The sequence below is a fragment of the Pygocentrus nattereri genome, chromosome 18, assembly GCF_015220715.1.
Source record: "Pygocentrus nattereri isolate fPygNat1 chromosome 18, fPygNat1.pri, whole genome shotgun sequence".
Taxonomy (NCBI): domain Eukaryota; kingdom Metazoa; phylum Chordata; class Actinopteri; order Characiformes; family Serrasalmidae; genus Pygocentrus; species Pygocentrus nattereri.
Window position 1 is genome coordinate 5010130 of NC_051228.1, and position 14964 is coordinate 5025093.

General features: G+C 42.5%; 1 protein-coding gene across 8 annotated transcripts in view; it reads right to left on the reverse strand.

The window, feature by feature from the left end:
- gramd1ba (GRAM domain containing 1Ba) overlaps positions 1-14964 on the reverse strand; it is a 182206-nt gene that overhangs the window by 70490 nt on the left and 96752 nt on the right. Inside the window, exon 1 of one of the 8 annotated variants that reach the window (XM_037546949.1) lies at positions 9711-10015. The exons of the other annotated variants lie outside the window; for them this stretch is intronic. Coding sequence (XP_037402846.1) covers positions 9711-9733 — 23 coding nt within the window. The 5' untranslated portion in view covers positions 9734-10015. Of the gene's footprint in view, positions 1-9710; positions 10016-14964 lie in introns of those variants that run through there. 8 annotated transcript variants of the gene reach the window in all.

A 14964-nucleotide genomic window follows, 5' to 3' on the forward strand; every position in this document is an offset into this window, starting at 1 on the left:
TTCAGAGAGGATTAAAGCGAATTACTTAACTGAGGTCACCATGACTCCAACACAAATATGGCCATTTTATTTACTATCTAAAACCGCCAGTGAACCTACACGTCTTCATATGGAATGTTGATTATAGTAAACTGGAAAATTTGGTTTTCTCCGGGGAACATTCGACCTCCTACCATGAATAGATTAAAAAATGTGATTTAGACCAAAGGGTCTTAGGCTAGGCTTATCTCATGGCTCATGGTTGTAAAACCATGTGTTGCTTTCTGAATATGGAAAATATCTAACTGTGATTTTTCTGAATAATATTGTTTTTTTATTTTTTGGCCAAGACCCGAATTTCAACTTTTTTTCTGGATTGAGGCTTGACCCCTAAATATAGTGTGGCAGACAGATAGTAATTTGTGGTTGTGATGTCACAACACATGTGGGTTTGGTTGCCTCTGATTGGTCTAGCTCATCTATAGGCAGCTCAGAAGACGTTTTTGACAATGCAGGATATCATAAAAAATAACTGCAGCTTTTGCGACTTGAAAATTACAATCCTTAATTGCGATTTCCATACAAAACCAATCCTTCAGCCCTATTGCAGTCATTAGGCAGCGTTTCACATAACAATTTTGTATAACGTAGCTTTTAAAGGCATTGAGCACTACAGGTGTTCGGTTCCTATCACCACCACTGTAAATCATGTGAACCATTCCACACCAAACCAATCTGAATGACTTTGTTTGCACGTCAGCTTTTGAATTAAGCAGAAATTTGGAAAAAATGTGGAATTCAAGTTTAAGTTAAGCACAAAGCAGCACTTTCTCACCACCATTTATATTGCAATACAGTCATAATCAGCATAAAAGAGCATATTTCTAGTCAGGTCTGTACAATATGGTCCAAATTCAATGCTGCGATTATATCTGAGACGCTTTACGATGTATTAAACCAATCTAGCGGACCTTTAACAAGCTTTATACCTGGCCTGAATTATGGAGGTCAAATACCATCAAAACACCAACCTGGACTTGTGACTGGATCGGTCTGAAGGCTTGTCGTCATATGGAAATCTCCATGAATATCAGTCTTCTAAACGATATCATAATCACTACTTCAAGGAAAATAACTGACACACAAAAAGACTAAAGACATAAATGACCACAACAAAGCTGACAGTCTTGCCCGTGGATGTTTCCCTCTTTTTAATGCAGAGTGGTCAGCACCCTCACTTAAACGATGAGGCAGGCGCGCAAAATGCACTCATACCACAAACCAAGATTGAAATCAAGACTGACGGAGACCATTTTAAGGAACTCAAAACTAGTAATAGCTCAGGGCCACCCTGAGCACCCCACTTCATAATATGTGTCTGTAATAACTGCGTAGTTACACATTAATAACACATGCAACATCACTGTACCTACTCATCTATTGACTGTTACATATTGACAACTGTAGTACAGCTTATGTAATTACACATATGTATCAACTTCAGTCGTTACTAGTGTATCTTGATAGTTGTGACAGCATGTTGTAACAGCATATTCAACACTATCTTATGTAATTACACGTGTAATAAACTGTTTTTACACTGTTTGTTTAGTCCGTCATGATGCAGTGTAAATCTCGTAATGCAGGCAATTACACACCTCCTGCTACAATCAGAACTTGTCTTGTTGGAAAAACAGATTATACCTATTACACATGTGTAATTACATAAGAGAAACTATGCTATTACAACTACCAAGACACACTTGTGTAATGAGTAAAAACCGAAGTTAATACATATGTGTATTTACATAAGCTGGACTACTGTAATCCATCTGTAACAGTGAACACCGCCTGTGGAGCAACTGTTATTGCACGTGTTATTAACGTGTAACTACACATACATTAAAGACACTTAACTGCTCAGTTAATAGAGACCCACAAATTGAAAGCTTAAGGATTTCTGTCTAAAATACCAGAGCACATGACAAATGCCCAAACAGAAAACGCCACTGCTAGCAGTAAGTACTGACCACAGATCACTGCAAGACCACCGTCGCCCGTAACTGCAGGCCACTTATTGTTCTCAAGGCACTTTTAGTAGTATTACTCACACAAGCCGTTTGTGAAATAAGGCCCACAGTATGGTACAACATAACTGGGGCGTCCAACCTTTTACATCTACTGAACCCCTTCAACCAACCAGGCATGCAGGCTGAGCTTCCAAGAGTTTTTCAAGCAAGCTGGCTTCAAATTTTGATTAGAAAGCTGCTTTGAATATATCAGACACTTCAGACGATTAAGATGCTTTATCCATAAAGAGGTATTATTTCATTAACCCCGTAAAACACCAGGCTTATTACATAAGGCTTATCATTCAGTAACTACAAGACTACTGTGAGAAATAAAGGTACCATGCAGGTAGATGATTCGATCATCGAGGTACAATGGAAGTGTACCCTCAAAGGTACAACAGTGGTTTTAAGGTCCAGGGGTGGACCTTACATGAGTTTTTCCCAGTGGAAAAGTAGATATTTGTACCTTTTCATTACCAAACGTTTTAAATCAGAACATTAACGTAAAAGTCCTGGAGGCGAGGCGGGGTGTGTGGAGTCAGTACAACTGGTTCAGTTATGTTCCCTGACTAAAGGTACTGGGATGTACCCCTGAGGCTACCACCACAGGACAAGAGGAGGACTGCCCCAGTGACAGTGTCCTACCTTTTTTTCTGAGAGTATAAAGGCACTTCAATGCAAACTGGTTAAACAGGTCTTAGGTTATAGAAGTGTGTAACAAAACCGTTGGGCATGCTGGTCGACCACTTAGGGGGTTAAACTTCACTTTAAATACATTTCCATCACAGTTTTTCATGAATCCCCTGCTATGCTACCACAAATCTCTAGGAATCTGTGACCCCCTGATCGGGAAAATACGTAACACAGAATACTTGCCACACGCACCCTGTAGTCTGGTTCATTCATTTCAAAAAGAAAATGAAATGGTACAACAAAGCATGCATCAACAGCATCACTTCCACTCGACTAATGAAGGCTGCCTTGAATAAGCTAATTAGCTAATGACGAAAGAGGTATTCAGTCCTCAGATAGATGGTGATGACCTCTACGCAAGGCGTTTCTTCTCAGGGGATGATGTGTCAAGATGTCCGCTGTTTTTTCACTGCTTTGGTTCAATCTATTGACAGCTAAAGTAGTTAGCCTAGTCACGGCCACACCACCTCTGCCTTAATCACAATCAATCACAGTTTTGGCAATGCATTGACGTTAAGGCACCCAAGTTTGTAGTACAAGATAATCTACATACTTAAATACAAGGCCTTGCTTTGCAGAGCTGCTGGAACATATTGGCGTTTCACTGAATTGCTGGATTGAATATTTCAACAAATAACCAAATGATGGTAGTCAAATGCAAATACTGAGTACTCCAGTACACATGTACCGTAGATCCCTACGTGACAAATCTTGTATCATGATAAAAGTGTTGTGATCTTACATTTACATATTGCCACCCTTGGTAACTATTAATCGTAAGCTAATGTGCATGGTCTGTAGTTCGCAGAATAAGAAACTTGTCACGATTAGCCCCCCCCCCAGTCTTCCATGTGCTTTTCTGTTTTGGTCTACTCCACGTCCTTTCTTTGTTTTGATTCCATCCCAGTCCTGCCCCCTTGTTTTCAGACTCCGTGCCTGATAGTGACCACCTGTGTTTACCACCTGTGTCTTGTGAATCCTCATTATACCTATTGTATTTCAGGCCTGTCTTTTCCCCTGTGAGTTTGCTGGTCTTTGTATGTATTGTTTGACATTGTTTGGTGTTTGTTCCTCCGGCTGCCATTATTTGTCCTAGTCTCTGTTTTTGTTTAGTCTGTATTCCTGTGTTTATCATGTCTGTACCCCAATCTCTCCGTGTTGGCTACCTGAACAGGACCGTCTTGACCCTGAGTATGGATTTGCCCATAATATGCGTCCGTCTCATCATCGCTCCCCACCGATACAAAACTGACGTAGGGGCCTGTTTATAGGCCCTTGATCAGGGTGCTTTAACCTGCTCGTGGACCCTGGGGCTACAAGTGGTTGAGGACCATATAAGTGTATTTAAAATCAATAAAATCTGAGCTGATCTGAAGGCCACATGAAGTTTGGAGGTCTGTAGTGATTGACTCTGCAGAAAGTTGGTGACCTTCCGCTGCAGCATCCGCTGACCCCGCACTGTCATTTTACGTGGGAGTTGCTGTCGTTCCCAGTCGCTTCCACTTTGTTATAATCCCACTGACAGTTGACTGTGGAATATTTAGTAGTGAGGAAATTTCACGACTGTACTTGTTGCACAGGTGGCGTTCGATCACGGTACCACGCTGGAATTCACTGAGCTCCTGAGAGCGACCCATTCTTTCACTAATGTCTGTAGAAGCAGTCTGCAGGCCTAGGGGCTCGGCTTTATACACCTGTGGCCATGGGAGTGATTAGAACACCTGAATTCAATGATGTGGATGGATATCCTTGTCTTTAAGTGCTGGATCAGTGCTAAATATGACAGCTCTGCACAGATTTGCCTATATCTAACGATATATGATGCTGAGCAATGACAAAGAGTGAATATTTAGTCCCCCAGAGGACGACTGTGCCCTTGAAGCAATGTCATTTCACCTCTGCCGTTGTAGACACAGAGATGGTCAGGTGCCTCTGAAATGGTCACCATGCAGCACATTCCAAAGCGCCTCTTGCTCCTGCTGAAAAAGTCATTACACATTATCACTAATTGCCATTACAGAAGGATCTGAGGCCATCAGATGGCACTGGTGGAGTGTGGTCACTGCCCGGCACACTCAAATCAAATTGTGAAACAAAACATCGATAAGCCACTGCAGCATGAGAACGTGACCGAACTGACTGAGCCGAAAGGAGACAGCATGACATGCTCTAGAATGTACAGCACCTTCTGGAATTAGCAAACATAAATAAAACATATGCAAAAAGGTCTTTGATGTTTATTAGCTTGATCTTACACTGACAATATGACAACACTGACAATAGTTCTCACAGACTGTGGTTCATCTCTTTCTCTGCATACATTGTTACCGTGTTCTTCAATGGTCAGGACCCTCACAGAGCAGGAACTACTTGGGTGGTGGATCATTCTGAGTTATAAGCCTGACGTGGTGGTCATGTGTTAGTGTGTGTTGTGCTGGTGCGAGTGGATCAGACAGTTTTTACCACCAGTGAACCTACACGTCTTTAATATATAACGTTAAACATGGTAAAATCCGCATGAGATGTATATTATTAAAGCCAGAACCTTCTCAAAACTATTCTAAAACAATGTCTCAGACATGAGGCAGTGAATTCCTAACCACTTCATTTAATAACGTTTCACGACGGAGCTTTTAGAGGCATTAGATGCCTGGTTCCCATCACCACCACTGTGCGCAATTCTGCCTGGTAAGCTTCTTCAGAATGGAGCATTTCACACCAAACTACTCCGAATGAGTTTCTTTACATCTGAACAACTGAGTGGAAATTTTGTGGAATTGCTCGTCCATTTTTGTTGAAAAACCATGTTTGAAATGGTATAACTAAGACGTTCCCCGTATGTTCAGTCTAATGAGTACTGATATACAAAATAAGCCATTTTCTTAGCCTTTTTTGCTTATTTGCATATTGCAGCCTTCTGCGAAATCAGTATTGGAAAGGCCAATACTGCAATAAAGACTTACAGACGATATACTGAGTAGCCCTGATGTTCTCAAATTCATTTTCTGAAGAAGCAGCAAATCTAGAACCGACAATGTGACTAAGCATTTGTCGGAACACAGCTGCCTCGATGCCACTGCGCACACGCCTGCTGCCTCTGACCCACTTTGCTGGGAACGCTCCCCCTGAGCAAAACACAGAGAGGGGCTCACATGATTGCACACACATCTGCACTCTGAAGCACATTCTCTGTGTGCAGAGCCATAGCAGCGTTAAACTAGGACAGGAAGAGCCCACTGAAGCCGCGTCATAAACCGGGATTAAAGCCCCGGTTAACCCTCTGGCTGCCAGCACTACGGCTGCAAAGAGGCAGTTAGGTCACAAATTCACTACTCTTGCACACGGTGAAGGAAAAGACCACAGGTCACAAGTGTGCCAGTCAATTGAGGTCTTCTCTCTAAGGCTGGATCCAGCGAGGGGGTGTGTTAGAAATCAGAGCATGCCTGCACCACACCGCATGACCTGTGCCTTGACGGGTCTCACTTCGGGCTCATGTGGGCTTTATACTGAGAAACATTGTGGAAAGAAATGAGCAACGAAGAATTGATTTATCCCTATTGGCCTACACTGAAGTGCCAGCATGAGGTATTAACTCTTGAAGCCTAAGAGATCCGTATAAGAGCCCATACTTCAATTGATCTATCAGTGCCTCCCCACAAATGCATTCTTTCATAGCAACAGTTGTGAGGTTAGACAAGCTTTACAGGATGCTGGCAAAAACCCACTGATCTGTCTAAATCTCCGACCTTCTCTGCGCTTGCAGGACAGCGGACTTCCACTGGTGTTTCAACATGTTTGCATAATGAAATGGTTAAGATGTACGTCATTTTACCATCATCGACATAACATTTCATCCCTGTTGGAACAAAACTTCGTATCTCCAAAATAGTAGCTTAACAGGACAAGGAAAAAACCTTCTCGACATGTAAAGGAAGCTAATGGACCACTGTGGAGCATTTGTGGTGGACCATTTACCACGAAATTTCAACACAAGGCAAAGTGTGACTGGACTTCTCAAATTGTGTAAAAACAAAAATGGAGGTTTTTGCGCAATAGGAAAAACAAACAAACAAAAAAAAAGACATATGAACACTGTAAACATCGCGACCACCACCACTATAAAGAAAACTGTCCAGTAAAATATACATTTCATGCTTTTTTCATGTTAACCTGCTTAAGGTTGTAAAAACGAAATGCAAGTGGAATCTGGTCGCTATTAAGAATCAAAGCTTCATGTGCAAGTCGCAAAGTTTTGCTCATTCTGAAAATGATCACTTTCAGGTGCAGTATCTCTTTAAGGGAGCACATGGGCTTTCGGTTGCTAGTCAGATGCTGTCCTCACAGGAACCTGTCGTTGTTGACTTCCTCTGAAGCTCTGCCCACTCCCCAGTCCCTCACCCCAGCGCACACAGCAACACACCCCAAGTGGAATCGAAATTGGTTTTACTGATGAGCACTCTCATATTCAGCTAAAACCAAACAGTGCCCACGTTGACTGAATTATAATCGTCTCACAACCATCTGCCGGGTCAAACCGACGACGTAAACATCTCGACAATCAATTTCCAACACAAGATCAACAGGAGACATTTAAAAATGGAGGAATCAAAAAACTGCACAGTCACTCTCTCCTCGCACAGAGATTACATAACACACTTCAGAGTCACGGACCCCCTGATCAAAGGTGCGCCAATCGTCATCAAAGCATGGAGAAAAGCACTGAGTCATTCTAATCCCCCCTCCGCTCTCACGGCCAGCCCGAAATAAAGCAGCTGCTGCCAAACACGGAAAGCCAGCTAAAAAGGGCAGAGCCTTATATAACCACAGAGCTGAACGCTAAGTGTGCCAGTCAATTGAATTCTTCTCTCTGAGGCTGGATCCAGTGAGAGGGAGGGTTAGAAATCAGGGCATCCCTGCACCACACCGCATGACCTGTGCCTTGACAGGTCTCACTTTGGGCTCATGTGGGCTTTATACTGTGGAAACATTGTGGAAAGAAATGAGCAATGGAGAATTGATTCGTTCCCAAGACAGGGATGCCCCCTATTCCTATTGGCCTACACTGAAGTGGAAGCATGAGGTATTAACTCTTCAAGCCTAAGGGATCCGTATAAGAGCCCATACTTCAATTGATCTATCAGTGCTCCCCCACAAATGCATTCTTTCATAGCAACAGTTGTGAGGTTAGACAAGCTTTACAGGATGCTGGCAAAAACCCCACTTAACCTAATGAATTTCGGTTGGAATCACTAAGTTCGGTTTAAAATGTTATGCTAGTAACCGATTAGTAATGCCAACTACATGTACACATTATCAGATAACTATGTTTTTGTCATTATGTTGAAATCCGTTTTCGCCCGCTTTCTGAATAGTTGTGACAAGAGTATGCTTTTGTGGGCGGAGCATGGAAGGCTAAAGATACAGTAAGCAATACAGTAATCACTGGACGATAATTGAACAACAGGAGGTTAATGCCTCGAGTAACACACACCACATTTATGCATTTTGACCAAAAATTACTTCTGACATATGTGAAGTTTGGGGAAGGAACAAGCCTGAAACCCCAATCTAACAGCCTATAAATTTGCAACTTCACTCGTTCCCATGACAAAGTTTTTGCAATCCCCACCACCGACCCATCTCCTCCCTGTTCCTCAGTCCTATATCAGTCCTACCACAGCTATGAGAGGGGATGGTCCGGCCTTCTAGCCTCAGGAAGAAGCTGACCAAGAACTCCAGCCCAAGTTCTCAGAGTCCCCGTCATTTTTCCTGTAAAACTTGTTCAACCTCACGACAGTTGCTATGAGAGAACCCATTTGAGGGGGCAACTATTCACACAACTAACTCACATATTAGTTTTGTAGCAGTTGCTCTTCATTCACTGTAGTTACTATAAAATTAATATCTCAGCAATAAGCCTTCAATAAGGATTTTAGCAGGCAACACAAAAAAAGAGACCCTACAAGCTGCAGATGGGAAGGCGAACAGCTAAAATAGAGACGCGGTCAGTGGCCATCTGCTTCCTATAGTGCTGCTGATGCTCTCTCCTCCTGCGGCACAGCGGAGCCCGACACTAAAAATATCTACCAGCCGGCAGGAGGAGGCATACACGTACACAAACATAAGTCAGCGGCAGTACTGCAGTGGACGTGGAGAAGGAAAGGAGAACTTCTGAGGTTTTCAAACATGAGTATGAATCAGAAGTTGTCTTGAGAAGGAATTAAACGGCGGGCTTAATATTCAGTAATACTAAAAGAATAATTGACGACACTCAACCTAATCTCTATGTGTAGCATTAGACTACCACCAACCACAATTTGCCTGTACTTAGAAAAACACAACCAGAGAAATAAAGGATGGACTCATGATGGAAGTCATGCTCATGATGGAAGTCAAGAAGAAGTACCTCAAGGATCTGTCCACTGGCATGTACTGAATACAGTTCGTTCTGTTGTCCAAGGAAAACATTGTCCAAGGTAATTGACTGGATGCTACAAATTCAGGTTGAAAAATATGAAGGCTCAACGTATGAGAGAGGGGATTCAAAGTAGGGGGCTCACATACAGACTTGGGGCCCCACATAGAGGGTTAAACTGCAGGCTTATTACTCAGTTATTAATTTTACAGCTTATTAGCCAGAATCCAGTATGAATTACGAGGCAAAAATACGCGCTGTATGTACATCCTCTAAATCCGAGGTGCCCAGTCCTGGTCCTGGAAATCTACCAGCCTGGAGAGTTCCAATCCAACACGCCTGGTCCAGAAAGCCTTCATTACATAGATCAGGTGGGCTAGATCAGGGTTGGAGCTGAACTATGCAGGGTGATAGCTCTCCAGAACCAGGACTGAACACCCTGCTATGGACTAAGGCTGAAGTCTGGAGCTGTCCATGGTCCTTAGGCACTAAACAGGGGTTAATTCAGGTACGGCCTCGCTGGTGACAAGACTAAATGGAACGTTTCTTACCAGGCGAGCTTGAAGCCTTTCATTAGTGCAGTAAGGACTGTCCTATTGCCATAGCGTCGTCTCCCCACTCGGCTGGCCAGTCGTCCAGTGGCATGGCGGGGGTCAGGGGAAAAGTCCTGAGCGCTTTCGCCTTTGCCATGTGATTCGGCTCTGCTAACACATCATCCCTCGCTCTGCCCTGAGCCTCACCGGGCTGTGGACGCGCAAGACCAGCGCATACGCATTCTCAGAAATGCAGCAGCCTCTCTCTCTCTCTCTCACTCTCTCTCTCTCAGCTCTACTGCAGATAAAAAGCCCAAGCTGCTCTTGCCGGTCTCCAGCGCAAACTGAGCATGCTCTGTTACCCTCAAGCCCCTCCTCCTCGTCCTCCTGTTCTCCACAGTCTGCTTCCTCTCTCCCGCTCTCTCTCTTTCAGTGCAGCAGTGTCTCTCGCTCCTGTGCCTTGTTGAGAGAAGTCCTGTTTTTGTGTGGCTCGCTCACCCCAGCAGCTGGCCCTCTAATCCCTTAATGCAGGATGGACAGAGCACTCTGGGAAATACGCGAGTAAAGCAGCTCTAACTCGGATCGGCGGGACGTCACAACAAACATTTGATCAATTCCTGTCACCATAGCACCTTCCAGCCAATGACCATTAGGCTTAAAGAACAGCCTGACCACACATGCTAATGCTGCTGGTAGTGAATGGGAGCAGGTAGCCAACAGTAAGCCTGATGTCATCTGTGTAACACTAACTGGTGGCGGTTTTGAAATTTGACAGAATTATTACTTTATGGCTGAAGCTAAAACTATTTCCGGTTCTGCCGTTTAATCTGCTTGTCTTGTGAACAGCGTCTCAGTACTAAGAGTACTAAACTGCAACAATGACATGCTTCGGTAGTGATAATCATTAAAGTTCCACAATGATTTTCAGACATTGGGATGCAGATACCTTCAAAACAATGGGATCCAACTGCTCACCACGTGGCCATGAGGGTCAGGGATGTAGTCTCATGCAGGGGTGTGGCTAAAACAAGGCTCAGCCCACATACTTAAACTCTGTGTTTTGGTAGTGACATAAAAATGTGGGACAGCAAATTTAAAAATGTAACTTATGCAGAATTTAAATATTTCAATGCTTTAAAAGAAAAAAAAATCTTTAAAAAAATGATTTTCACAAGTGTAAATTTCAGTAAATTACAGAAACCTCCCAGCAGAGAGGAGCCTATAAATGATGACAGTGATGATGACAAAACCTCCCATCTCCAAAATTGCAACTTTACAGGAGAAGGAGAAAACCTACTTTACTTTTAATGCAAGTCAATGGAACCAGAATTTTTCCCAAGTCATTTTGAGCTGTTTCTTTTGGTCCATTCATCATGAAATTTACATTCAATGTCAAGAAGAACAGGCATTTTCAAAATGTCTCAAAAACTGAAAATTGTCAAAAATTGAGATACAAAGTTTTGTTCCGACAGCAGCGATACATTCAGCTTATTAATCTCTATTAAACCATTAAGTTTAAACAGATCATAAGCCTGGTTAATATCTGAGGTCTGAAGAGTTTATTTATGGCAGACACAACACACTCAGAAAAACGTTGAATCAGCTCTTGTACGTTTTTAGGTATCGAAGTGATAATATCTGAACTGAACATCTTTTTTTAAAACGATTATTTTCTTAAAGTATTAGTGATGAAAAAACAATTCTAAGCATTAAAGTCAAATAAAAGAGAATGAAGTCTCATGGGATTTCCACTTGGAATCATATCCATATAAACTGGATGGGATCTATAGGATCGGCTATTCTGCGGGGAATGTTTTCGATGATTTTATGAATTTCTAGATGCGATTTCTGAGTTGAATCAACATGTTGAACAGGTATTTGGCAGTGGGGGTAGGGAGTGTGTGTGGGTGTGGGTGCTGAGTCACTGTCCCCTCTGTACGAATACTGCCACACACTGCCACACAGCAACAGCTCTGCAGTGAGCATTATTCCACAGCAGCATCACAACAGAGAACAGAGCAGCTGCGCAGACAGAATTCCTCCAAAATCTCCACCTCAGTCAAACAGAACCAGTTTCACGTCACCAGGTATGTTACTTATATAAGTGATGTGTCTCAGCTGCACACACACTTAAGTAGTCCAGCACAGTATATTGTTTACTAGAGCTGTCACACGAGTACGTCGCAAAACGTGACTAATAGATTTATATGAATAATGATGATTCATATCTCTGCGTTCTCCACTTCCGTAAGAGTGAATTCATCATATCTGTGCAACATGATTTTCGTGGGCAGTGAACCTGAGTATGGCAAGAATTAGATTATGGTGTTGATGTCGTCTGTACAGCTGGAGGAGGTTCATACTGAGCACTTCTACAATTACATAATAAACGTTATGCTCATTTAAAGCATTTACAGTCCACTGCATTGCTCTGTGATGATTTATAAGTGAAGTAAATCATTTTGAAATCAGATGAATCTTTTTGAATCAACCTGTGTGCGTGGTCTACCACTTTGTGGCTCAGCTGTTGTTGCTCCTACATGTTTCCATTTCACAATAATAGGACTTACAGTTGTCTGGGGCAGATCTGGCAGGACAGAAATTTCACTTGTGGAAGATGTGGCATCCTATGACAGTGCCCAGTTTAAAGTCACTGTGCCCTTCACTACAACTCATTCTACTGCATATATTTGTTCTATTGAGACTTCAAAATCTTGTACAAAGCTTCTCATAAGAGTGCAAGCTGTCACAGCCGCAAAGGGGGACCAACTCCATATTCATGCCTATGATTTAGAATGGGATGTCATAAAACCTCCTGTTGTGTTGAAATGAAAAAAATGGATTATTATACTGATTTTATACACTCACTTGCCACTTTATTAGGCACACTGTTCAGTTGCTTTTTAACACAAACAGCTAATCAGCCAATCACAGGGCTGCAACTCAGAGCATTTAGGCATGTAGAGGTGGTCAAGACAACTTGCTGAAGTGCAGACCGAGCATCAGAACGGGGAAGAAAGGGGATTTAAGGGGTTTTGAACGTGGCGTGGTTGTTGGTGCCAGACGGGCTGGTCTGAGTATTTCAGAAACTGCTGATCTACTGGGATTTTCACACACAACCATCTCTAGGGTTCACAGAGAACGGTCGAAAAAAGAGGAGATATCCAGTGAGCGGTCAGTTGTGTAGACGAAAATGCCTTGTTGATGTGAGAGGTCAGAGGAGAATGGGCAGACTGGTTCCAGATGATAGAAAGGCAACAGGAACTCAAATAACCAACCAAAATCTCTGAGGAACGTTTCCAACACCTTGTTGAAAGTCTGCCACGAAGAATTAAGACAGTTCTGAAGGCAAAAGGGGGTTCAACCTTTTACTAGTACCTAATAAAGTGGCCGGTGAGTGTGCGTGTATATTTGGCCTGGGTGATGTAATCAGATATCATTGATGTTGGACAAGTAACCCACTGCTGATGTGTAAAAGGTGATAATCGCTGCTTTGGTAAAAGAACTGAGAGAGAATTAGAGAAAACTAATTTAGCCTTAAACAGCTCTAAAAGTACACTGGGAAACTTGGGCTCATGTATAAGAAGTGGGGAGTGCACCAGTAGTCAGTTTCACACAAAGAGAGAGAGAAAAAGAGAGAGAGGGAGACAGAGGGAGAGAGAGGGAGAGAGGTTTGTTAAGGAACCGCCTGTCCTATTTCTTTCTGCTACACACTGTAATGCTAGTTTTACTGCACAGATCCCCCCCTTAATTTACTTTACAGGAATGGAATCAAAAATGAATGCTGATGTGCTTTGGAACTTCAGCTGACTACAAAGTGACTCACTCCATCAAGCTAAAATGACTGTATATTACCATAGAGCAGCTAAGTTAACTCTAACCTGGAGAGAAAGTTCCTCTGATCTTCGTCTGTGACGAGGAAAAAGGTAATAAACTATATTAAATAGAATTTACACACAATGTTTTATTCACTTTTACTCTTAAAATATTAAGTGCTGGGGCCTTGAAAAGATCTGGCAGAGTAAACTCCTTGCTGTCTCTGCTGAGTGTGATTTACTGATTAAAATGTGCAGTATTTTCTGTACAGATCAAGTGTCCTGGTGGTGAGCTGCATTATGAAAGCGCTGCTGTAACTTTGGAATATGCCTTGTTTTTAATGTGGTAAGCACATGGGCACAGCTTTGGAAATCACTTCGCAGTCTGAACCTTCTCCACAAGGGGGCGCTAGCAGCATGCACACTGCATATCTGAAGTGAATTTGCATCAAATTTTAACCTTATTATTCTGAAAAACAGCGATTCCAGATGTTTGAATGGTAGTGTATATCTGTATATCTGTATGTGTACAGTACAATGTCCACATCTTTGTCCAGCTGTAATCAGCAGACTGTGTTTACTCCTGCATCACCATTTGTTCTTATGCAATCTCTTCTCTTTCCCTCCCTCAGGAAACAAAAGCTGGCCAAGCATGTGTTTATATAATGTGCCTTTATCTAGATAAGGACTGGACTACACACTGGAGTGACCGATGATGAAATGACACACACACTGCCATCACACGCAGTTATTGCGTAATGATAACCACTGTAACGTAATGCAAAGTAATGAAAAGTATACACTGAAACACACACTGCACTGCAATCGTCATGTCCATGTGAATAACACACCATAATATCAGCCAGAATATTAAACTTCTACACTCCCTGCCCAGTTTATCAGCTCCACTGACAATACAGCTGCACTCTGTAGTTCTACAGTTACAGACTGTAGTCCATCTGTTTCTCTGATACTCTGTTACCCTGTTCTTCAGTGTTCAGGACCCCCATGGACCCTCACAGAGCACAGAGTTTTCCTGTGGAGTGCTGATTTAGCTCTCGGTGAACAGAACGTCTGTGAGAATATTGTGAAACATTTTATTGTTACAGTGTCTCATGTTTAAGATGATTAATCGATTATGAGTTGATTTATTCATGTAAATAACTGACTGTCAAAATATTGTTTTTTGCAGACTTCCCACCTGGAAATACAAAGTTATGAAGTGACTGGAAAAAAGATTTTAGTTTTGGATTAGGCTGATGTTCTTCAAAGCTTGTCAAAACTGGCAAAGGTAGCTATGAAAGAATTTCTTTGTAATATATTTTATACAAGTGGGGAAAAAAGTCAGGCACGCAGACTCATTCTCAGAGCTCTCCCCGTTCTCAGCAGGCGGTGGTGCTGAAAGGACAGCTCCATCAGTGACCGCACAGAACGGTGGACCATCCAGACACCTTCAC